This window comes from Haliotis cracherodii, unplaced genomic scaffold (assembly GCF_022045235.1).
Source record: "Haliotis cracherodii isolate W230 unplaced genomic scaffold, xgHalCrac1.p SCAF_9, whole genome shotgun sequence".
Taxonomy (NCBI): domain Eukaryota; kingdom Metazoa; phylum Mollusca; class Gastropoda; order Lepetellida; family Haliotidae; genus Haliotis; species Haliotis cracherodii.
In genome coordinates this window covers 44,708,631-44,734,905 of record NW_027266343.1, presented here as the reverse complement: position 1 = coordinate 44,734,905, position 26,275 = coordinate 44,708,631, and the positions used below count along the sequence as shown (strand labels likewise).

The 26,275-nt window shown below is 40.0% G+C and overlaps 4 protein-coding genes across 6 annotated transcripts in view; 3 read left to right on the top strand and 1 right to left on the bottom strand.

The window, feature by feature from the left end:
* Nucleotides 1-226: 226 nt before the first annotated feature.
* Nucleotides 227-2,320, top strand: LOC139452264 (uncharacterized; the record flags this gene model as incomplete). The annotated part of the gene is made up of 4 exons (XM_071233664.1): nt 227-332; nt 996-1,069; nt 1,564-1,792; nt 2,097-2,320. Coding segments are annotated over 4 exons (633 nt in total), but the record flags the coding sequence as incomplete, so codon positions are not given.
* Nucleotides 2,321-9,277: 6,957 nt separating this feature from the next.
* On the top strand, nt 9,278-11,302 carry LOC139452167 (protein toll-like). The gene has a single exon (XM_071233521.1). It carries the CDS (start codon nt 9,278-9,280, stop codon nt 11,300-11,302), a length of 2,025 nt encoding a protein of 674 aa, XP_071089622.1.
* Nucleotides 11,303-14,346: 3,044 nt separating this feature from the next.
* Nucleotides 14,347-19,660, top strand: LOC139452261 (alpha-(1,3)-fucosyltransferase 7-like). The gene is made up of 2 exons (XM_071233660.1): nt 14,347-14,503; nt 15,451-19,660. Exon 2 carries the CDS (start codon nt 15,492-15,494, stop codon nt 16,656-16,658), a length of 1,167 nt encoding a protein of 388 aa, XP_071089761.1. The 5' UTR covers nt 14,347-14,503; nt 15,451-15,491; the 3' UTR covers nt 16,659-19,660.
* Nucleotides 19,661-23,239: 3,579 nt separating this feature from the next.
* LOC139452079 (cell growth-regulating nucleolar protein-like) overlaps nt 23,240-26,275 on the bottom strand; it is a 44,921-nt gene continuing 41,885 nt past the window's right edge. For all 3 annotated transcript variants that reach the window (XM_071233392.1, XM_071233390.1, XM_071233391.1), the window contains exons 6-7: nt 24,872-25,327; nt 23,240-24,038 (exon numbers count right to left, since the gene is read on the bottom strand). In XM_071233392.1, coding sequence (XP_071089493.1) covers nt 23,901-24,038; nt 24,872-25,327 — 594 coding nt within the window. In that variant the 3' untranslated portion in view covers nt 23,240-23,900. The remainder of the gene's footprint in view (nt 24,039-24,871; nt 25,328-26,275) is intronic.

The following is a 26,275-nucleotide window of genomic DNA, read 5'->3' as shown; positions in this document are numbered from 1 at the left end:
AAAAGCAGAACAGAACAAGCAGAAAATTAATGGTAATGGTAATGGTTCTTGTTTTAATCTATTTTTAATGTTTCTTGAAAGAAAATGGAAAACTACAAACGGGAAATTCAGAATGACAACCCCTTTGTACAAATGCATATACATATTATCACATTACATGTATATTATAAAGATATCATAATACCATACAAATGACCAAACGAACTTAATGTGATCACGGGTCGCTTTATCCAGTCACATGTGTCCTTATATCTCAGGGCTTGATAATGCAGGGAAATCCACGCTGTGTTACCTGCTAACATCACGACTTCACGGCACGCCGCCAACCCGCTGTGAGTAGGGCCTTGCGGTACAATGTATTTAAATGATAAATTATAAGTCTGCATTTCACTAGGGTCACTGGTTCATCAAACAGTTTAACTGTCCAAGGATACATCGAAAGAACTATGGGGCGGTTGGGTAGCCTAGTGGTTAAGGCGTTTGCTCGTCATGCCGAAGACCCAGGTTCGATTCCCCACATGGGTACAATGTGTGAAGCCCATTTCTGGTGTCCTCTGTCGTGATGTTGCTGGAATATTGCTAAAAGCGGCGTGAAACCACAATCACTCACTCACTCGAAAGAAATATTAATCAGTGTATGCCAATAAACTCAAAAAACAAAAACCCGTGTTTTTTCGTTCATTTATATTGCACCTCGTTCGTTATGTATTAACTGTGTAGAGCAATTCGTGATGTGTGATGTTAATGTAGTATACATACCGAAATGGGTTTGTTGATTTGCGCCCCACTCAGCACTATTCCAGCTCTATGGCGGCGGCCTGTAAATAATCGATGGGCATCAATCTACACTATTGGGATATGATGACTTGCATCACCCGACCATCCGATTCCGTGAGTCGGGTTGCTGAAGACAACTCAAGCCTGGATCTTCACGGGTTAGATACCTGAACTGTGACTGTATGCCATGTCAGATATAACGGTGGTTTATGTTTTAGATGATGCCAAAAAGACATTAGTCTACAACAACATCAAGTTGACACTGATTGACGGGGGGCAGAGAAGGCGTGTGGTGAGTTATGTCACATGGTTTAAGATCAACTGCTCAAATAACACAGCAACACAAATAAGCTTTGGAATTATATAAAATGTAACGGACTAAAACGGCTAGGTTCGGGAAGTTTCAGTATTAAGACGATTGAATCAAACATCACTTGTACGTCGACACAGTGGTCGCCTTTTAAGACAAGCATATGACTTATTCTGACCAAGACCGTGTGTGTTTGGTGTCCTGATGATGCTTGTTGGTATGCCGCCATCAAGTCTACTTTTGTTGTTTTCACCAAAGCGGTAAACGTCTAAGATTTAATCGCGTCGGACATTCATCGGACATCAAGCTGACGCATGCGCTGAAATACTATTCAACGTTGCTTTGAAACAAATCACCCCACTCCCAAGTTAGGCCTAGACACTGTTATGCATAATGGTAGTAGCATGTGACGGCTGGAGAGCAGCGCCCCGCCGCATCATGCCGCTGTTCATGAGATGATTGTTCCCCATCCCCAGTATCCCCGGCACAACTACAAACACATCGACGTCGTCCTGTTCATGGTAGACAGCAACGACCGGGACCGTATACAGGAGGCCCAGGCCGAACTGAGACTTGACGCTCAGGATGAAGCACTCAAGAACACCCCCTTCCTTGTCCTCGCCAACAAGCAGGACCTGCCGGCCGCCTTGACAGCACCAGAGGTTGCCGAGGCAATGGACTTCCAGGAAATACTCAAAGCTCACAGTACGTTGCAGATAAAATTATTCCTATACTGGTTTCTTTCTTTTCCATCATTTTGTTTGTTTGTTGTTTAACGCCGCACTCATAATAAACATAATTAACGTAAACATTGTCGCCGTCAGAGTACACATGGAACCACAAAGAGAGTTCGCTATATTCGTTATTTCGTCATAAGCGTGTTCGTTATATCCATCAATTCTTTTAGATAAAATAGACAGCAAATGGCCGGGACAAAATCCTGTTCGTTATATCCGTCAATTCGTTGTAAGCGTCTTCGTTATAAATGTAGTTTACTGTACGTTTCCAGGGGCCAACATAATAGGATGCAGCATTCTCTCAAGGTCAGGCATTAAAGACGCCTTGGATTGGCTGACACAAGAATTCCAGAGTCCCTGTAAAGGCTCGAAAGCTTCATCTCACAAGGAAGAGATCGATGAAGCCATAGTTGGGAAACGCGAGGCTTGGTCCATTTTTACCTACATAAGAGACATATTTGAATATTTGAAAAGATACCTACCTAAATTGAAATGATCCAGAGACTATTACATACCCGAAATATTAAACAGACTGTTTGGCCATGGTAACACCACCATGTTTGGTTGGTTGGTGTGTTGTTTAACGCCGCACTCAGCAATATTCCAGGTATATTAGGGTGGTCTGTTAATAATCGAATCTGGACCAGACAAACGAGTGATTGACATCTAAGCATCGATTTACACAATTGGGATACGAGGACATGCAGCAACCATGTCAGCGAGCATGTCCATCCGACCCCGTTAGTCGCCTCTTACAACAAGCATGGGTTGCTGAAGATAAATTCTAACATATAATCTTCAGGGGAACACAATACTGAGGTTGGGTGTCATGTTTCGTCACCCTTCACATGTGGCAGACTGATTCCTTGTTAAATTGTTTGGATCAACAAAGTTTCATATTTCCCTCGGACTCATTGGATTGTACATTATATGATCGAATGTTGACATCGTGCATAGATTGGATTGTACATTATATTACTGAATGTTGACATCGTGCATAGATTGGATTGTACATTATATGATCGAATGTTGACAAGGGTGCATAGATTGGATTGTACATTATATGATCGAATGTTGACAAGGGTGCATAGATTGGATTGTACATTATATGATCGAATGTTGACAAGGGTGCATAGATTGGATTGTACATTATATGATCGAATGTTGACAAGGGTGCATAGATTGGATTGTACATTATATGACTGAATGTTGACATCGTGTATAGATTGGATTGTACATTATATGATCGAATGTTGACAAGGGTTCATAAATGTAAATGTGAAATTTCATCATTAATCGGTGCTTTTCATCATTAATCGGTACATTTCATCATTAACTGGCACATTTCATCATTAATCGGTACATTTCATCATCGGTACATTTCATCATTAATCGGCACATTTCATCATAAATCGGCACATTTCATCATTAATCGGTGCATTTCATCATTAATCGGTGCATTTCACCATTAATCGGTACATTTCATCATTAATCGGTGCGTTTCATCATTAATCGGTGCATTTCATCATTAATCGGTACATTTCAACATTAACCGGTACATTCCATCATTAATCGGTGCGTTTCATCATTAATCGGTGCATTTCATCATTTATCGGTACATTTCAACATTAACCTGTACTTTTCGAATATTATGAGATGCAGGGTTAAACGCACTATTGGACTGTTTTATGGTATTTTTGGTTTGGAGAATAATGTGATATATAAAATACATTACTGCTTTGTCTTTTTTTTTTATCTATTCCTTTCTGTTACAATGGATGAAACGTTTGTGCGTTTGGCAAAGCTAAAAAAACTGTTAAATCAAGACAATTCTCACACTCATAGCTAGTTTACATACACACTATCGCCAGGTCTGGATGGGATCAAAACACGATATATTCGTTGTCATGTGACCTGTAAGAAAAAAGGGCGGGGATACGTGTCTGATGCATATTTATGACACCTCGATAAGAAACATCGAAAGATATCCAGTAACGACCGAAATATTGCAGCATGTTTAAAGTATCTGCAATCTACCCTACATAATTCACATCCGAATGCAGCTTTCGTATCCGGTTCAACTTCACACGAAGCTATACTTACACGCGCTAATACTCAAGTAAACAAACAAGACGTCGCAGACTATCACGTGACCTAATTCCTAGACACCGGTGTTGAGTCTTAGATTGCGTGTTAACCTTCTTCCGGGTAGCCTCGCCTGCCCCGACCCATGGGTAGTGTTTGAACACCCTGTTCAGTTTTGATACATGCAATCGACAGTACACATGCTGCCGTCGACGAGGTGATACGTATTTTATGGAGGACGTGAGTATATAGTGGTCACATTAAGTCTCTCCATTAAGTTGTGTGTGACTAGGAATCAAGTAGTAGTATTGGCGTTGGCTAGGTGGAGATTTCGCTCATTCATACGCACTCATTCTGATAATGTAGCCAGCCAAAGTCTTACCCATAGTAAGAAACAGACTTTCACGTAGTCTGTCTCACAGTCTCTGAAGCATAGGGGGCACGGGCGGCCCAGTCGTCTAAGGCGACGCGATTCGCTGTGCAGAGTTGCTTCCCTTGGGCACGCCAGAAACCTATGATTGTGGGTTCGAATCCCGGTTCGCCCCGATTATGTTTCTAGATTTGTCAGCACCATACCCGTGCTCGTGGGTTTCACCGTAGTGGTAAACGTCTGAGACCTGCATAAATTTGGGCTTTCCTCCCACATTACGCTGACACGCCGCGATATAACTGGAATATTGTTAAAAGCGGCGTTAAACCCAACTCACTCACTCACTCTGAAGCATAATATCTTCCTTCAACCCAGCCCTTACTGTTACGTTATAGCTCTAAACGAAGTCTAGATTTTCCACAGGTTCGGATTCTCCTTTTCATTTTAAAAATGAAATTGTTTGTTTCTACGAAAATAATTTACTTTCAGAGACTAAATGTAAGAGCAAGGCACATTGTATACAAATGTCAAGGCTGAAATAAGGGTATGTTTAGAAATAACGTGAAAATATGAATACATCGAGACATACTATATCCTTATTACGTCCTGAATACATGACACTTGTTATGGATAACAACTTCTTTATTCTTTGTAACGAAGTCTCAGGGCTACTTCTTGATAAAGGGGCAAGGAGTAGGCCTGAAAGGTCATTACAAAGACTTATGAACTTGTTATCAAGAACAAAATACCATGTATTCGTGTTCTTCAAGCTTCCAAATGCCTATACAAGATCATATATTATATAATTAAGATCCTCAGAGTAAAACATTTAGTGTTAAATATTGCAGTTTGTTTCATTCCTTTATGAGTGAGTGAGTATGATGTCACGTGTAGCATTCTAGTCATAACCAGGATTCGAACCTGACAAGCCAAGTCATTAGCCACTGTATCAGTCTCCCCAACACACCTCTCCCTAGTGTTGTAAGCTACCTTTATGAGATAATTAGTGAGAAGAGAGTGAGTATGGTTTTACGCCGCTTTTAGTAATATTCCAGCAATATCACGGCGGGGGGACACTAGAAATGGGCTTACCACATTGTACCCATGTCGGGAATCGAACCCGGGTCCTTGGCGTGACGAGCGAACGCTTTAACCACTAGGCTACCCGACCGCCCCAACACTGACATGACTGAGAACGTTGTCAGTAGGGCTCCAGGTCACTGGGAATGCCGTAAGCAGAGCAGCTGGTAAGGGGCTGTGTACATATTGATTACTAAACCAATACCGTAGATACCGTCTTTATTACAATGAGTGTTTTTTTTAAACGTATCTAACGAACGGGGGAGTTAGAATGAGTGAGTGAGTTGGTTTTACGTCGCTTTTAGCTACATTCCAGCAATGTCACGGCGGGGGACACCAGAAATGGGCTTCACATATTGTACCCATGTCGGGAATCGAACATCGACGTGACGAGCGAACGATTTAACCACTAGGCTACCAGATCGCCCCTTGGGCAAGTTAGGAACGTTTTGAAATAGAACGGTATCTACGAGCTTGACAAGGGAGCGAGTGTAGTAATTTATTGATTGCTCGCTTAAACTCAGCAAATTAAACAACCCGGTATCTCAATCCAACGTCGAAAAACGATGTTGTGTCAACGTTCGTTGAAATACACTCGTTATAAGAACGGTATCAAAACGTGCTTTCATATTTGGATAACGTGTAAAGTACAAGAGAGTAATAAATACATATATTTATTCTCTTAAGTATAAATATAATACTATAATATAATAAATACATATATTTATTCTCTTAAGTATAAATATAATACTATAATATAATAAATACATATATTTATTCTCTTAAGTATAAATATAATACTATAATATAATAAATACATATATTTATTCTCTTAAGTATAAATATAATACTATAATATAATAAATACATATATTTATTCTCTTAAGTATAAATATAATAATATAATATAATAAATACATATATTTATTCTCTTTCCATTTTGATAGAAACAAACACAAAGGCCGACAGACGGTTTATTCAGTAAAAAGGGCATAGTCCCATAATACAGACAGTGTTTAATTGCAAGAACTACGCATGGTAATGAAGTAATCGACTAAGTTTCTCTTAGAAGTTGGACTTTCCATATCCAATAGAAATCTCTGCTTAAAGCAGAGTTGAAGTTTAAACTTAAAGTTTAAAAGTTTAAATTTTTCTACATTTAACTGGGATTCAAAATGTTTATTACAAAATATATCAGATATACTACTGACAGAACTGTTGAAGGTTATCAAATAATCTTTGTTTAAAGAGATGAATAAATATCTTCACATTGCCAACATCTTGCGTTACCCTTACATATCCAAATCCTAATTTAAACAAAATATGTTTAATATGGGGGATTGAGTAGCCCATGTGGTGCGATCAGAATCGTCCAGTGAGTTAAACATTGAATAGCATGGACGAGGCAGTCTGTGATCATCCAAGATCAGTAACCATCGTATACACAAGTTGGAGAGGGGCTCTACTACACTCTCCCAAATCCATAGCCTTGTTTATTTTACCCGTTTTAAGAAACCATTTGTTCGTTTTATACTGTACATCTTCAATAATTTTACAATATGAGGTGCCCTATAATTCTGCACCGTAACAAACTATTGTCACAATCATAGCATTAAATATTTTAAATAAATATTTTTAGGGTATAACTTTCTTTTGATCTTTCTATCTGTATAGTGTCATAGTGGCCTTGTTACTCGCGCGGCAATAGTAGCTTGTGCCTTAGTCCAAACAAGTTCAGGCTTGAACAACGTACCCAAATATAGATAAAACGACACAGTTTCAATATATACACCATTACATTTTCACCTGTCATAAGCTCATAGATGTTAACCACTTTTGAATACTGTAACTTTAGTTTTCTTCAAATTTACCTTCATACCTGTGGTGTTGCAAACATATTCTAGGGCACAAATCTTCTCTTGTAGATTTAAAGGTGTATCAATAGATGACACGTCATCAGCATGCATAAGTGCATATATTTCTAGACAGTCTTTAGTAATAAATACGGTTTGTCCATACAATGTACAAGTATATTTTGAATATTAAAAACGTGTGGGCTAAGAATGCATCCCTGACGGGTACCTATGTTACACTTTAACAAGTTCAAGTATTTAGATAACCCAGCAGGTGTTCTAACACAGGCCCACATTTTAGCATACTTTGCTTTAGTAATTGACAAAAACAATCCACAGGCACCATTATCAGATACAAACAACCCCATTAAAATGAAAAGGATCCGTAATGAAACGGGAGATCCTGAGCCTGTGGAAAATGCAGACTTGCTTCATTTAGAGCTATAACGTTACAGTAATCGCTTAGTAGAAGGGGGTGTAACATGGTCCAGGGACTGTGAGACTGACTGCTCTTACTTTGACTCTCCGTTTATTGCAATGGGTAAAACTTTAGCTGGTGGACAAATGGGGTTGACGGTTACATTACCAGAATCAGTACATGCTTGAAAGTTTAAGCGAGTTATAAATAAATATATTTATTACTAACTGAAACTTTACTCGTGATCACAATTCACGATTGGATATCGTTCTTATCGCGAGTGTATTTCAACGAACGTGATAACAACGGCTTTTATCGACGTTGAATTTAGATAATGTGCTGAGTATAGTGGGTTATAAATAAATAACTACACTCGCCCCTTTTGATACCGTTGTTATTTCAAAACGTATCTGACTCGGCCATTCGTTAGATGCGTTTTGAAATGCACCCATTGTATAATATACGGTATCGAACGGGATTCGTTAAGTAATCTATATTTCTGACAGCTAGCGTCTGCTTACTTGTCAAGAACAAATACTCAAACAGTAAACCGTGACTCTGTTATTTCGACAGACTAGCTTGCAGTGGCACATTTATTTATGTGACTTCAAAGATTTTTGTATGAAGATTATTTTCTTGAAATGACATTGAACACTATCAGGTGTGTACATCGTATCCCAAGTGTATCCCAGATCGATGATCACGATGTCAATCACTGGATTGCCTGGTCCAGACTCGATTGTTTACAGACCGCCGTCATAAAGCTGGAATAACATTCAACACTGACAAGATTGAGAGAATCGGTCTTCGGCAACCCATGCTAGCCGTAAAAGGCGACTATGCTTGTCGTAAGAGGCGATTAACGGGGTCGGGTGTTCAGGCTCGCTGACTTGGTTGATGCATGTCATTGTGTCCCAATTGCGTGGATCTATGCTCATGATGTCAATCACTGGATTGCCTGGTCCAGACTCGATTGTTTACAGACCGCCGTCATAAAGCTGGAATATTGTTGAGTGCGGAATATTTCCCACAATAAGAGCAATGGGACACAGTACCAAATAATAAGAAGGAAGGCACTTGTGTGGCGTTTAAATGCCTACCATGTCGGTAGGAAATGACCTGGTCACATCTAAAAATGCAACCAAAATTTACTGCGTCTCTTATATGATGTTGGGGGCGGTCGGGTAGCCTAGTGGTTAAAGCGTTCGCTCGTCACGCCGAAGACCCTGGTTCAATTCCCAAAATGGGTACAATGTGGTAAGCCCATTTCTGGTGTCCCCCGCCGTGATACTGCTGGAATATTGCTAAAAGCAGCGTAAAACCATACTCACTCACTCACTCACTTATACGATGTTGGTGTTTTGCAGGGGAAGAAACTTGCCCGACATTTAGCAGTGTACAAAGGAACAGAACACCATGGAAGCAATCATATTCCCTCGTTCGAGGTACCGGGCATGTAGGATGTTCTCGGTGGTCACGATACCACAAAATGACTTCGTGCAGCAACCTTTAACCTGAGTGGAGAACCCGGCCTGGACCTTGACCTTGACCCTGACTTCACTTACAAACTTTTTATTTCTATTGGAATGTAAAACTTTCATTTTCATTACACTTTCAATTTGAAGAAACTCTCAGCACACTCAAACAATGATGGGATATGCTAGAATCATCCACACCGTCGTATATATTTTCGCTTTGACATGTCATATTATGTTTGCCTGTAATTTCTTCACCTCAAGCGATATCAGCTCGAGTTGCCCGACCAACTGTACTTGCAACACAGAAGACGTGTACTGCAACTCGTCCTTGATCACAGTTCTGAATGGTTCTCTGGACAAACCTGCACTCTTTCGATCCTTAATAAATAAACATATTAATATCTTGGATTTGTCATCCAATGGAATTGCAGAAATTAAGGATGGGTTTTTTGAAAACTTAACTATCAATATCCACCATCTTCGTCTATCCTACAACAAAATCGCAGAGATCAATGGGCCAGAGATCAAGGGCATTGTCGCAAAGTTTTTGTATCTATCCCATAATCATATTCACCGGATAGACCCACATGCTTTTGACGGATATGTTACCTGTGTCGAAGGTGTGGATTTATCTTACAACAAACTGACCTACTTTGAACCTTGGCCTTTCACAAAAAATAATCAAATTTCGACATTTAACTTTAGTCACAACGACATCAGCATCTTCCGGAACGCCCCAAACCTCACCATTGTGGACATATTTAGGACGTCAAAACTAGGTCTGAATAATCGGGTTGATCTCACCTTCAATAACTTCTCGGGGTGGATCCTAGACGCTGTGAAAGATGTCTACCACTTTAATGCTGATCCAGATACAGTCACCACGATGAAGTTTGGAGCAATGGGGTTTCTTCTCCAAAACAATCCATGGCGATGCGACTGCATGCTGTATGAATTCAGACATCTACTGCATTCAGACACATTTATGCTGTCAAAAGCAATACGTGACCAGTTATCATTCAAATGTGCAACCCCGAAGAGACTCAGTGGCCAGAATGCACTGGACGTGCCAATTACTGAGTTGGTATGTCCTGTTATTGAAGGCTGTCCCACTTCCTGCCATTGCCAGAGTGTACCAGCGTACAAATATACAAGCGTCGTGTGTTCCACTCTTATCTCATTTCCAGACCAGATGCCCTCGGGGCCATTGTATTTAAACTTAAGTTGGAATTATATTTCAAAGCTTGAGTTTAGATCATACCTATCACGTGTAACATACCTGGATTTGTCCAATAATAGATTGTTTGTTATAGAAGGGGGAGCTGTTCAAGTCATGGGAAATATAGCTATGCTTAATCTTGCTTCAAACCAGCTGATGACGCTACCGAAAGAGTTACAAGTTGTGCGATTCAGTAATGTTCATTTGGAAGGAAACATACTCGACTGCTCTTGTGATTTAACATGGGTTTCTGATTGGATAGACGTCACGAGTAACGATCCAGCCAATCAGCGATCAGTATGCTACAAGGATGGATCGCCTATCAGACTATCTGCCATGAAGGACCGCATTGACTGTGTCACTGTTATAGTGGTTCCCGTAACAGTAGGCGTTACCATCACCGTTGCCATGGTAATACTCGCTGCTGTAGCATGCAGAGTTTGGGGAAAGAAAAAGCTTCCATTTGTGATGTATTTAATAAGAGGAAGAAAAGTCCAACCTGTTGGCAAGTATGAAGATGACGAAGCGGAGATGGACTACCATGGTTACTTGTCGTTTGATAACGACAATATGGACATTGTACTTTGGGTTAAAAATGTCCTTTTGGAAAATTTGGAAAATAATAATCAAGGCTTTCGAATCTGCTGTCCGTTACGGGATTTTGACGTTGGAGTTTCACAGGCAGAGGAAATACTGAGTTATATTGACAGAAGCAAGCGGTTTATATCCATCGTATCTGACACATACTTCAACGCTCTCAACTGGACATCTTTTGAATATGACCAGGCACGACACAAACACAAAGACCACGAATCCAACATCATCATGATTATTTACAACAACATCGACGTTGATAATGTAAGGTCTGAGGCCGCAAAGAAAGCGTTGAACAGGAAGGAGTATTTGAGAAGGGAAGACAATTTGTTTTGGCAGAAACTTAAGTTTCTGGTCCATACTGGACATAAATTGTTTTGAAGAGGAATTGTTCCCCCTTGTCTGGTGTCCAGGATTGATTGTATTTAGTTCCCCCATACTGAAGACTACAATTTTAGGTATGTTAACTTCGTAAAAAACAACTCAGAAAAAAATGCACATGTACAGTAGTCACAAAACATAATGTAGTAAGAAAAGATATCTCCATTTGTAGAGATACTGTTGGAGTAATAACGTACATTTCTTCCCCATATTGAAGGGAAGATGATCAATATGTCCTTCATGCAAAAAGGACAATACAACGTCGTCATCACTTGTCCATATATTTACAAAGTCGTTGACATCAATAATATCACAACCCGTGAAGATCCGGGTTAGAATAGGTCTTCAGCAACCCATGCTTGTCGTAAAAGGCGACTATCGGGATCGGGTGGTCAGACTCGCTGACTTGGTTGATGAATATCATCGAACCCAATTGCGTAGATTGATGCTCATGCTGTCAATCACTGGATTGTCTGGTCCAGACTCGATTATTTACAGAAAGCAGTCATATAACTGGAATATTGCTGAGTGCGGCGTTAAACAACAAACCAACCAAACAACCAACCAACAATAATGTCACATACGTGTACCCTTAAAGAATAAATTTGTCTCGTACATTTAATGTCACATGACATAAGAATATGTTTAGCAACATAATTTGCTGCTTTCCCCCACACACACTCGACAGACTTTATTTTACTTTAACCTTGACAATTGTTGATACAGCTCTATTTGAATGAGGATAACACAATGGGAGTTGCCAGATAATGTTAATATTATTTGATCTAACTGTTAATTATCTGCTTAAATCTTCACTGACGGACATGTGCCCATGTAATGACAAGAGGCTGTGCCGTTTCACTCTTTCATTTACGGTAATTATTCATGTAGATTTCATGGGCATAACGGTGTATTCAATGTACTTATTCAACTGATATCAGAGCTCATATTTATGTACAAGTTTCAACATATTAAAGATAGGAGATTTAATAAATCGTTTGTCAGAGATTGTCTCACATTTGTATGTCCAAGTTCCATGGACCTACATATCATTCCAGACATTAGGGGTGGGGGTGGGGTGGGGTGGGGGGTGGGAGGGATGGGGGGAAGTAGCTTGTCAGTATAGCATTCAACACTGACAAGATTGAGAGAATAGGTCTTCGGCAACCCATGCTAGCCGTAAAAGGCGACTATGCTTGTCGTAAGAGGCGACTAACGGGGTCGGGTGTTCAGGCTCGCTGACTTGGTTGATGCATGTCATTGTGTCCCAATTGCGTGGAACGATGCTCATGATGTAAATCACTGGATTGTCTGGTCCAGACTCGATTACTTACAGACCGCCGTCATATAACTGGAATATTGCTGAATGCGGCGTTAAACAAACACACAAACAAACAAACAAATTATATTCCCTGCAAGATAGTTGACCCCAAACAGTAGTAACACTCTTTCCCAGACACGAGCAGCTGATGTAGGGCTCAATCCAAGTACACACAAAGCTATTATTCGACGTGACAGGTGCCCGGGACATGTACTTGAGGCTTGAGAGACACGTCTTATGTATTTTCAGCTTATTTAATACATTCGCTGGTGAATATTTTGACAAGATAGTAGGTATGGTTTAAGAGACAGCATCGAGTGGTCGCTAGCGCACGGTACGACGTACACGTAATCATAATGTGGCATGGTTAAACAATATATGTTTTTATGTAATGTATGTTTCCTTGCAATGTTGTCATTGGCGGAGCAGTCACCAGGTGCATAGATTGGTCAACGGAGTTGCCGCATTCCATTCCTGTATGAAAAACAGGCCCCACGCGAATCAGGGTATGGAACCTATACCCAGGCATTCGGGGATACAACCGTTTGGAAACGTGGGGCGCCCTTACACTTAAAAAGATGCTAGCACATACTCAGGAAAGCAGCGGCAGCCCTGCATACACGCGTTGGGGTTCCGGGTTAGAAAGGTTCAAGCAAGCTATGCTGGTCGCAAGAGGCGATTAAATAATCGGATGATTCGGTTGGTTAGGCGCAATGACTTGGTTGATGCGAGTCAACGTACGTCAACGGCTTGGATCGTTGATCACACGATCCATCACTGGATTGCCCGGACTCGATTGTTTACATGCCACCGTCATATAGCTGAAATATTAACACGTGCGGCGTTAAACAAAACAAAGAGAGAGGCATGCACGTCCTCGCGCCTCCTGGTCCAGACTGCATTTGTCCATACTGACAGCTAAACACGGTAGAGGACATATTCAAGTTCAGATTCACAGAAACTTCATTATGATTAGAAGTCACGGCGAAATAACATTAAATCTGAGTTGTTTTGCATCACTGACATTATGGAAGCTAAATATCAAAATGACAACACATTAGTTCTGAATAGGGGAGCACGGGTGGCCCAGTCGTCTAAGTGGTAGCAATTCGCTGTGCAGAGTTGCGTCCCTTGGGCACGCCAGAAACCTATGATTGGGTTTGAATTCCGGTTCGCCCCGATTATGTTTCTAGGTTTGTCAGCACCATACCCGTGCTGGTGGGTTTCACAAAAGCGGTAAACGTCTGAGACTGCATCACTTCGGGCTCGACACGCCGTGATATAACTGGAATACTGTTAAAAGCGGAATTAAACACAACTCACTCACTCACTTAGTTCTGAATAAACATTTGAGTTCTAGCTTCTATTTTATGCACGTCGTTTTACTTATATTATAATCTCGTCTTTCGCACGAGACTTTAGACAAGTTAAAACACAAAATAACCCCCTCCCCCCAACAAAACAACAACAAAAAAACAAAACAATAGCTACATGCATCACGTTTCCATGAGAATCGCCAAATGGCTCGATCCGTCTCTGTTGGGGAACTTGATCTATCTGCGAAATAACCGTACACGGACAGAGTTACATCCCCTCTTAAAATCTCCACAACAAAGGCTCTTACCGACTGGGCCTCTAGTCTGAGGACGGACATATTGAACTAAATTATCCGGGCGGATGCGCATTGTATCCATTGCACCAGTCGTTAAAACGAGCTGAGCGCTGTGAGGAGTTCAGTAATTTTGTTCCACGAAGGTGCCCGATGCTTCTATATTTTGCGGCTTTGGGAGACAAAGATTCTGGATATGATATATAGCTGTAATCCTTTCCGAGTGGATCTTTTTTACTGTACAGGATATTTCGAAAGAGAAAACACCGAGGTATTCACAGTATCTGTTTTTGTATGTAGATGTTGATCTTCAAAGAAATAAAACACCTGGGCCGATGATATGACTAGTAGATCATATTACTTATTAGCACTAGCAGGTTATAGCAGGCCTAGCTTGTATTTTCTGTTGCTCAGTGATTCTTGTGTTACCGCGTTGTCATGGGGATGGGAGAAATAAAGCAGGTAGATATGTGATGAAATCATTTATTCTCTTTGAACTGAAAAAAAAGTTAAAAGATAAATCGTATTTTATAGGCCCATCAAGTAAGTTCTCTACATAGACGTGTGAGTACAGTTGATCAATATTTACAAAATACAAAGTGTTCTTGAAAATACTTGAAAATACCCAGTTTCAAAAAAATGAAATTGTTTGCAGGATTTGTGCACACACCTCAAGACCACTAAAATTAGATTGTAACAGTTTACTTTATAATTGTTTACAAATATTAGCTTTAGAAATTCCATGAAACCAGAAGTACATGTGGTCTTGTAAAGATAAAAATATTAATCAAGGAGATCACCAATGATTAAGAAATTGTATAGTGCCACATTAATGACTAAAGACTTTGGGAGGTGTTGGGGATTGTCATATTTACTTCATACTCGGACACCCACAGTAGATTCAAGAGATGGGTACAAAATGTGCGATTAGGAATTGTTTTACCGGACCCCCTGGCAAAAGGTATTTAAGTACATCTATAAAACAATCTGGTTATGCATATGCTGAAGTTGACTGAAGCTGTATCTTTACATAAAACATATGAAAGTAAGGTTCAGAAAGTTGTACGAACATTAGAAATTTGTAGGTAATCATGGAATTGTGGTAGTGAACTTTTCTCATTATGTGACTAACCACGGGTCCAGGTAGTCCTGTGGATCCACCTGACCTGAGTACCTGAGTTACCCATCCTGGCCCTAATATTTACATGGTTGTTTCAGGTGTTGAATTTGCAGGGTGACCAGTCTGCTATGCTGACCAAATGTTTCTAAGATGGCCATTTCGACCAAGACAGAGGAAGTTCTGTACACTGTTGGCCATCATTACAGGAATAGTGTTGGCACCTATACTTTACAAAAGGTTCAGATGCAACCAGTCTGGTGTTCCACCATCACAATGGAGCCACAATTCCAAAGATCCTCGTTTTGTGACAGTCTTCCCCGACGCAGGCACCCCTGTTGGCCATACCGGTGACGGCCGGAAGCTTGTCCTCCTGTGGACATCCTTCTTCACAGGACTCGTGTGGGATGCTGACCACAACGTCTTCCAGGACTGTCCAGTGACCAACTGCGAAGTGACCACAAACAGACACCTCCTCACGTCGAGTCACGCTGTGCTTTTCAATGTCCGAGATTTATCTGACCATCTTGACAGTCCGCTACCCTCGTCCCGAACTACAGATCAGATCTGGATTCTACATAACACTGAGCCTCCCTATTATATATATCTCCCACTGAGCAAGTTCAATGGTGTATTCAACTGGACTAGCTGGTACCGTAAAGACGCCACCATCTTTTCTCCATATGGGCAATGGGTACCATTAAATCCTCAAGACAAAATTTTGCATTTTAGGGAAGAAAATTACCACAGGAAGAAAGCAAAAATGGCATTGTGGGTGAGCAGCAACTGTAATGATCGCAGCAATAGAATTGATGTTGTTCGAGAACTCCAACAGTATGTAGGAATTGACATATACGGAAAATGTGGTAATCTGGATTGTAAAAAGAGCTGTAAAGACGTGTTTGATGACTACAAGTTCTATTTGTCGTTTGAGAATGGGTATTGTCGCGACTACTTGTCAGAAAAGTTCTGGCGACCAATTATTCGGGATCAGATCCCGGTTGTACGAGGCGGAGCTGACTACAAAACAATGGTGCCACCTGGGTCCTACATAAACGTGGATGACTTTGAAAGTGTCAAAGCTTTGGCTCAATATCTGCTCAAAGTTGCGAGGAATGAATCTCTGTATAATTCCTATTTTTCCTGGAAGAAGGATTATAGGCTGCTCCCTAATGGGTGGACACGTATGAACTGGTGCGGCCTCTGTGAACGTCTGCATGATGTCAAACAGCCAGCACAGGTGTACTCCAATCTCAAGGGATGGGTGCAGCAAGACACGTGTCCCTATGAAGATGGCTGTGCACTATAATGCCCGTGTGGATGTGGATGTCTCTTAAGTACAGATGACGATTTAGTCACCTTTTTGTAGAACTTTTTTTTATCATCACCAATGGTCGAAAAGCACTTTGATTTCAGCATTGATCTTGAAAAGGCCTTAAAACGTCTTGTGATCAAAAGAACTTGAATTTCATGTTTATTTTTTATTTTTTTATTTATCAGATGATTGTTCTGAATTTATTCATTTATACTTAAAAGTACTGTCATTTTCAGTGGCCCATAATTAATTTTGATTATTTTTTTTCAGCGAAGTAGTACTTGAAAACTTAATTTAGTCTTTGGAAAGCCTTTTTGAAGACTTTAAATTTAGGACATAGTGACAGTTTTGGATGAACCATGTTACCAATTTTGAAAAATATCTTTTGGTCATTTTTGATGACAATTTCATGGAAAAGGAACCAATATGAAACCTTGAAATAATGAGAGAGCATGAGATATAATTTGATGATTATTAGATGTTTCCACTACATAGTCATGTATGCATCACTCGTTGAATTGATAAACATGGTTAATATTGTTCATATCTACATGGTGTTAAACCAGGATGGCATATATACTGATCAAATTAAATAAGGGAACAGCAATACAGCGGAAGGAAGTCACTTGTGTTCAATGTAAATGCTTCACATTGACAAAATAAGTCTTGAAGTGAACTGTTGGTATCAAATGTCACAACACTGCCAGATAACCTCCGATCATTTACAGAACACATTCTGGATATCATATCAAACATGTTCCCTTATTTATTACCTTCAGTATTATTACTGTTAACAGCTGTTGGGTATGTTGTAGGTTATATGAAGCAAGATCTGTTATGTCGTAGGTTGTCATGGTGATATGAAGCAAGATCTGTTATGTTGTAGGTTATTTGAACCATATGTAATATATGTAAAGGGATATGTCCTGCAAAATCCTTTGGTTTCATAATAATCATATTTGTGGGCTTAATGTCCGTAGCTATGCAACTAATTGAGAACAGAGTATGCTAGTAATATTTTCCATTTTTTCAGAAGTCTTTGTCTTAAAACCAAATATTTTTGTCATTAATTATGTTTAATTATAACATCTTTCTATGCTATAATGTAGCCATGGTGATTGGGGATGTTTTATAAATTTCAGGCATGTCAAATAATTGGTTATTATCATAGCAACTGCAGACCTTATATTTAAGTTTCTTGGAACAAGAAACATTGCATGTACTACATGTGCTATTATTTCAGTAATATAGACATTGGGAGGGGTTTGCTTGTTGTAAACTACAGAGTAAGTAGTAACATTTTCCATTTTTTCAGAAGTCTTTGTCTTAAAACCAAATATTTTTGTCATTAATTATGTTCAATTATAACATTTTTCTATGCTATAATGTAGCCATGGTGATTGGGGATGTTTTATTAAATTCAGGCATGTCAATTAATTGGTTATTACCATAGCAACTGCAGACCTTATATTTAAGTTCCTTGGAACAAGAAACATTGCATGTACTACATGTGCTACTATTTCAGTAATATAGACATTGGGAGGGGTTTGCTTGTTGTAAACTATATGACTGTAAACAGAAGTATAGAATGGATGTTGTCAGCTTCTTGATAAATATATATTTACACAGTCATCCTATCACTGGACCCGTGAAGATCTGGGGTACAATAGATCTTCATCAACCCATGCTTGCCCTTAAGGTGACTATGCTTGTCGTAAAAGGCGACTAATGGGATTGCGTGGTCAGGCTCGCTGACTTGGTTGATGCAAGTCATTGTATACCAATTGAGTGGATCGATGCTCATAATGTCAATCACTGGATTGTCTGGTCCAGTTTTGATTATTTACAGACCACTGTCATATAGCTGGAATATTGTTGAGTGCAGCATTAAACAACAAGCAAACATCCTATCACTGTCACCTGGTCGAGACAATCCAACCTCAAACTGGGGCAGTTAGGAATATCTTGTGTAATTTGCGTCCAAAACAATTAGTAATCATTTTTGGCATTTCTCGACATTGTGTTTGGTGAAAATAAATCCTTGGCATTATATTCTATTACCCAAACTTCAAAATCTGTAAACCTCCAATCATACATTAAGACAGTTTTGGTAATATTTGATTCATTTGGGGTATTAATTATTTATTGGTAATATGTGTGACAATCACTGCAGCAAGGTCATTCATTATCTTGTCTGTTACAGGAAATGTTTTTCAGAAAGATATGGTCATATATTTCACTTAATTGTATTGGTGGAATTATTTTCAGAATATTGTAATGATTCAACTGAAATGGTAATGGCAGAAAGCTCTGTAGGATCACATCCCACTTTAGGTGGAAGTCAATACTATAAGACTGCAGCAGCTGTGGTATATATTCAGGGCTGATATAACACCCTGAGGAGGCACAATCACCAGTCATTGTAGGGATGATTAGGAAACTAGGAAACGGCATGGTGGAATTTGGGAAATAACTTTCAGCGAACTGACAGAGAACCAACAAATTGGTATGTGGCAGTTAGGCCTGAAGGCATGCAACATTGCAGTAGTGTTGTCTGAGTTTGAATCCTCATTCAGATGTCATACCTGGACATAACCTTCCAGTCATGTTACTTATTAAGAAACATCCACAATGCGTTTTCCAAGTGTTTCTGTATAATATTTAGTTTCTAATATAATTCCGTATGATCTGTTTACATTAATTATGACTTGCGTATATGGGGTATGTGCAAATAATTCTTGATTATTCAGATTAAGTTATTTTTCTTAAAACTATTCCGTTGATTTCTCACCCTGTTTGGTTTATATGTACCAAAACATTTGTGAAGTGATGCATGCGTACAATGGTGTACAAGCTCCGTTCCAGTCATTCCATTTTTCCACTTGCAATATTCCAGAGATGGTTTTATTAGTATGTTTACTGTAGCATATTTATTGTCACTATGTCTTTATAAATGAAGAGCCCACAAGCTCTTCAGCTCACTTAACAATTTGTGTTTTTTGTACAAGGTCAAAATGAGGCAAGAATCAAAATATTAACATGTGAGCTGGGTTCATCACTACTTTGAATGGTATTTCTATCACATACTACTTACATTACAAGAAGTTAAGGTTCACCCGATTTGTTCATACATGTATAACTACAGTAAAACTTTGCCATGACAGATAAAACAGTGATAGGAACAAATTGGGTGGTCCTTAACTCGGTATGAGTAGTATCTCAAGGTGTGTATCCTGACACCATTTTGAGTGTTTGTAGGTGGAGTGTTTTGCACAGCGCCAGCTGCTGTCTTATTGTCATGCTGCTTGGCTCCAGCAGTTAATGGCTGTGGGGTAGCCTAGTGGTTAAAGTGTTCGCTCATCATGCTGAAGACCTGGGTTTGATTCCCCACATGGGCACAAGGTGTGAAGCCCATTTCTTGTGTCCCCCGCCATGGTATTGCTGGAATATTGCTAAAAGCGGCTTAAAACCATACTCACTCTTGAGCAGTTTGGTTGATGTTCTGAAACAACAGAGAGTGAATGAGTTGAGTTTTGAACAATATTCCAGTCATATCATGGCTTAACTTAATGTGGGAGGAAATCCTGAATTGGCGTGGATCTTAGATGTTTTCAACTTTGGTATGGTGCTGACAAACCTCGAAACATAATCAGGGCAAACCATGTGTGTCAGGCATTGCTAAGGGACACAACTCTGCACAGGGAACTGGGGGAGATCAGTTGGCACCTAACAAGTCTGAACCAGACAAACCAGTGATGGCTGGTGTGAGCATGTACCTACAATAACATCAGACAGGTTCTGGTTCTTCCATCCATGGGGGGTTTGCCAGCCCTGGATCTAAGATGCTACAACTATGCAGAGTTGCTTCCCTTAGGCATGCCAGGATACAATGATCTTTGGTTCCAATCTCAGATTCGACCTGATTATCATCACTGGCTTGTCAGCACATACTCATGGGTTTCCCCATCCAAAGACCTCAAATTAATCTGTAAAGGCAGGATATGACTTATATACTGTCTTATATCGGTACTGAACTTGCATATTCTTTTATCCCTACAGTGGTTCTTGTGGCCAGCTGGAGTAAGCAACATTTAAGTCATCAAAGAGGTGTCATTTGTTGCAGACAGACAGACAGACAATAGACTCTGTCAGTAGAGGTGTGACGGTATGGTGGGGTCGCGATGCGATATGTATCTCAATACTATGGGTGCGATGTGAATTGTATCCCTTTGCAGTACTTTTATTTCACATGTTGATATTCTTTCTCTTTGCTAGTGAATCACAACCCTGAATCCAGACTTGACTGACTGTTCAAAAACTGATCAACTACTACACACTAACCACTACAATTTGTAATGTATAGTAGAATATGTATCGTGAAACCGAGGTTGCAAATCAATGTATTGTATCTTGGCATTCATATTGGGATACAAAAGTGATCTGCTGTATCTTTACAAAACTATTTGTCAGCAGCCCAAGAAGTTAGTCAGTGAGTGAAACCTCCGTGAATTAGGAGATAAACATACTGTGTTTTCAATGTAGAGCTAGGTTACCTGTAGATTTAACCCCGCTAAATTGAATTTGGAACCGAACGCTGAGCGTGAGGTTTCAAATGTTAAATTTAGCACGGTTAAATCTACAGGTAACCTAGCTCTACATTGAAAACAGTATGTTAATCTCCATTCTACCATGACTAAATAAAACGCGAACTCTTTGGTGTTAGCAAATATACTGAGTGAAGCGGCATGGGTTGAATTCAGTGTTTTGAGTGGGTTATCAATCTGAATTACGGAATCACCGAACAAAATATGGTGCCGTATATACTCAAGCAGTTTGTTTACACCGTAATACTTCATTCGAACATATGACAGGCATTGAAAGCATATAAGCACGGCAACTTGGTAAGCTAACATGAGATGGGCATCCCTAAAGAAATCAAAGCAAGCATTGCAAAGCTTTCGCCCTGCATCGCGCGTCACCATTATGACGTCATATCGCTCATTGTGACGCAAAAGATATGACATCACAGTCGTATATAGAAAAGCGCCAAAACTCCAAGCTCTCTGTTGTCTCCAAAACGTAAATACATTCCCTTTGTTGATTTCTGTCGTGTTTTCCTGCACGAAATGTATTGCCACACATCCTTTGAATATTGTAGTAACCGCATCTGTGCATTTTGTAACCTGTAATTGTAGATATAATTATTCAAATATGCCTACCGACAATGACTGAAAATAGTACTATTCTATGAATATTAGCTTCCGCGGCGATGCGGACGTCAAACCAGCTGTTTCAATCAGAGGGGGTTTATTGTGATTTAATAGCCTCTGATTGACCAATCAGAATCGAGTAAATTCCAAATTCATGGTAGAATGGTGATTACTGCCACGATGAACTACATTCAAGCCATATCAAAGAGAACCGTAAATGGTCCAGTCTGGACCAGGCAAACTAGTAGTTGATAGCATGGGGCAGGGATCCATGCCACATGGCAACAATAACACACCATCTCCAATGGTCACACATTGTTCTTTTGACAAGAAAACAACACAAGAATGTTTGTTGTTTAACGCCGCACTCGGCAATGTTCAAGCAGTTTGTAAAGAATCGACTCTAGACCAGACAATCCAGTAATTGACATCATGAGCATCGATCTATGCAACTGGGATACAATAACAGGTATCAACCGGGTCAGCGAACCTGACCACCCGATCTCGTTACGGCAACCCTTGAATCTGTACGTCAATTCGTCAATCATGGTTGGTTGTGTGCTGCTTAATGCCTCATTTAGCAATGTAACAGTGTCCTGTAAATTGTGAGTGAGTGAATTGTATTCCAGTTATATCGCGGCGTGTCAGTTTAATGTGGGAGGAAAGCCGGAAGTGATGCAGGTCTCAGACGTTTACCACTTCGGTGAAACCCATGAGCACAGGTATGGTGCTGACAAACCTAGAAACATATTCGAACCTACAATCATAGGTTTCTGGCGTGCCCAAGGGACGCAACTCTGCACAGCGAATCGCAGCGCCTTAGACGACTGGGCCACCTGTGCCTTTAAATAAACAACTCCAGACAAGACAAATCAGTAAGTGATACAATGTACAACATCAACTTTAGGGTAGAGTGTCTGGGTTAGAATAGGTTCTTCAGGAACACATTCTTGCGTAAAAGGCAACTATGCTTGTCGTAAGAGGCAACTGACGGGATCTGGTGGTCTGGCTCTCAGACTTGACTGATGCATGTCATCGTATGTCACGTGGATCGATGCTAATGATGTCAGTCACCTGGACTGTCTGGTCCAGACTCGATTATTTCCAAGCATACGTCATATAGCTGGAATATTGCTGCGTTAAACAACAAACAACAGCAAATCAACCAAGTCATTGAATCTGTAGTCGCCTCTTATGTCAAGCAAAGGCTGCTTGGGATCAGTTCTTACACAGAATCCCCAAAGGCTGTCCATGAACAATGCAGACTCTCTTCATGGTATCTATTACAATAATATCTCATTAAACATGTTAAATAAGAATAACATTTACCAACAATGTTACAATTTTCTTCTTTGTAGACAACTTTATTACCATTCTTTTTCAACGACATAACAAATATTTCCATTTCAGAAATAAGTAAAAGAAACATCAGACATTTAGTGAAAGATGACAGGAGTAGAACAGTGATACACAGTTACCTCCCTTTAGACCTTCCACTGATTGTGGCCTTGTCAAAAATGACTCTAGAAACACGTGCAAGAAGGGTTTTTTGGAGGTGAGCACCAGGCAACCCCTCTCTGGATCCACAAATGATAAAAGAGATTGAAATGGGTCCAGGGTATTTATCACTATTAACAAAAGAGATACATTGTACACTCAAGAATTATTTCTCACTATTACACAGATACAACCTTCAGCAGTATACCAGCACTGCGAAGAAGTCGACCAGCTTGATAAAGTCTTCATGTACTTTGGCGCCATTGCCATGGATCTAGCTGTTCAAAATAACATGATGGTATACATTTCCACATCTTCAAGTTTAAATTATTTTGAACATGATATTTTGGGTATCATTATTAAGAATAACAATTCCTTTTCCCTTATCAAAAAAATAATTTCAATTTGACCATTGCCTCGAGTCTTTAGATAACTCATCTGTATCTAAACATCTGTTAAAAATGTTATTTTTCATTGGCCATGTTAACAGTGTAGGCTTATTGATATCATCATAAAACAGAAATTTGTATCACGTCTGTGCTACAAGTTTAACACGTTCTTTGAACACTTTGAAGTTTGGGTTTTTGGAAACCTTCTTCTCAAACTTGGCCCACAGCTTTTCCTCTGACTTTGGTGCCCCCATCTGTGATAGATACTCGGATATCACCTAGTGGACAGAAATGGAGATTGTAAACATACATGAAAATCAGACACTCAAGATATCAACTAGGGATTAGAAAGGGGGATTATTAACGCATACATGTAAATAATTCTACAGATATTAGGACATCACCTGGGGAACAGAAATGGAGATTGTAAACATACTGTATTCTCTTGAATATAGTGCACACTTTTCCACCAAAAGCACAGCTGTGTAGAAAGGGGTGCGCATTATAAACGCAATAATGAGTTTTGATGTTTTTTCCCCCAATGCAGACACTACTGTGAGCACATAACACCGGTAATACCATGTCACGAAATCCGTATTTTATTCAAAATTCCATTTAATATTGTTTTAATTAATTTTGGCAAAATCTTGTGTGAAGCAATCGGAAGATCACCGTTATTAACAGCAACCACGGTCAGATTACCGCTATTGATGCCTTGAAACGAACTTTAGTTGACAGAGAATGGATACATATATCATAAATGCCATACTTTGACTCGTAAAAAGCCATATTTGTTGTTTGAAAATCATTCTACAGCTACTCGGAGATCAACTGAGGAACAGTGACTGAGTTGGTTTATGCTGTTTTTCGCAATTTTCCAGCAATATCACAGCGGACGACACCAGAAGAGGGCTTCACACATTGTACCCAAGTGGGATATCGAACCCAGATATTCACCGTGACGAGCCACCACCCTTTACCTATTTGGCTACCCAACCCCCAGGGAGACAGAAAGAGATAATGTAAACACATATGTGTGTTTCATTCCTTCTACATGCTGCAGAGCTGGAATATTGCGGAATGCGCTGTCAAACAACAAACAAACACTCACTTTCTTCTTCAATTTCTTGATTGCAATTTCCCCTTTTGACGTCAACACTTCAGTGATGACATTTTCCCAGTCAAACTTTGTCTTTTTCTTAACAGGCTCCTCCTCCTCTTCTTCTTCAGGCTCATTTGGTTCTTCCTCCACCTCTTCTTCCTCCTCCCTCTTCCTCTTCTTTCCCTTCACCTCAACCTGCTCTTCCTCGTGTTTCCGTTTCTTCTTCTTCTTCTTTTTCACCTGCTCATCTGTTATTTCCTCATCTTCATCATCCACTTCACCCTTGTCTTTCTTCTCCTTCTTATTCATCTTTTTCCTCCTTTCTTCCTTCTTTTCTCTCTTACTCAGTTTCTGCTCTTTCTCTGCATGTCCATTTTCACTGACACCATTTTGAGCGTTTGTATTTTCAGTATTTATTGCTAACTTATTGTCATGCGGCTTGTCTTGAGCGGCTTGGTTCATGTTCTGAAAAAACAGGGACTGAGTGAGTGAGTTTTCTTTTGAACAATATTCCAGTCATATAATGGTGTGTCACCTTAATGTGGGAGGAAAACCCAAAGTAATGCAGGTCTCAGACATTTACCACTTTTGTGAAACCCTCCAGCACTGACAAACCTAGACATATAATGGGGGCGAACTGGGATTTTAACCCACAAACATTAGTTTTGTACCCAAGGGATGCAACTCTGCAGAGCTAATTGTGGCCCCTTAGACGACTTGGCCGTCCATGCTCACTCTTAACACACAACAAGTTCATTAGGGGCGTGCTCAAGGGAGTGTGAGAATGTTGAATTACTCCGCAGTTAGCGATATTCCAGCGATATCAGCAAGGCCTACAAATAATGGAGTCTGTGACAGGTAAACGTGTTGTCGAAAATGATCATGGCGCAGTTCTAATAAACTGAAATAATCAAAGATGGATCAGAAGGTCCAAGCAGCCAACGAATCATACACAATTCTCAATATTTCAAACACCAAAAAAAACACAAAATGGTGTAAACGATTAATTTCAACGATTTTGCAATCAAATCCAAACACCAGTTTTCAGTGCACCAATGACACACAATTGTCAAGGTCACCCATTGTACTGCCCACCCACTTGTCAGCTCTTACAACAAGTATGGTGCACTGGGGACTTAGCAATCCCGATCCGTATCGGCAACTGAATGGGTTAGCGAGTATGGTTTTACATTGCTTTTAACATTACTCCAGCAATATCAAGGCAGGAAGGACACCAGAAATGGGCTGCAGAAATAGTACCCACTTGGAGAATCTGCAAATGCTTTAAAAACTAGGCTAGCCCAACGCTGCTACAAGCTGAATCACTACTATAGTGGTTGCACATGGTCCCATCAACAGGGCACAGGTCACAAGTCAGGGAAGTTAAGCAATTTCGGTCAAGGAGAGTCCATA

Bases quoted from the DNA above. Each gene is read 5' to 3' on its own strand.
- LOC139452167 (XM_071233521.1), top strand. From the start codon at position 9,278: ATGATGGGATATGCTAGAATCATCCACACCGTCGTATATATTTTCGCT.
- LOC139452261 (XM_071233660.1), top strand. From the start codon at position 15,492: ATGTTTCTAAGATGGCCATTTCGACCAAGACAGAGGAAGTTCTGTACA.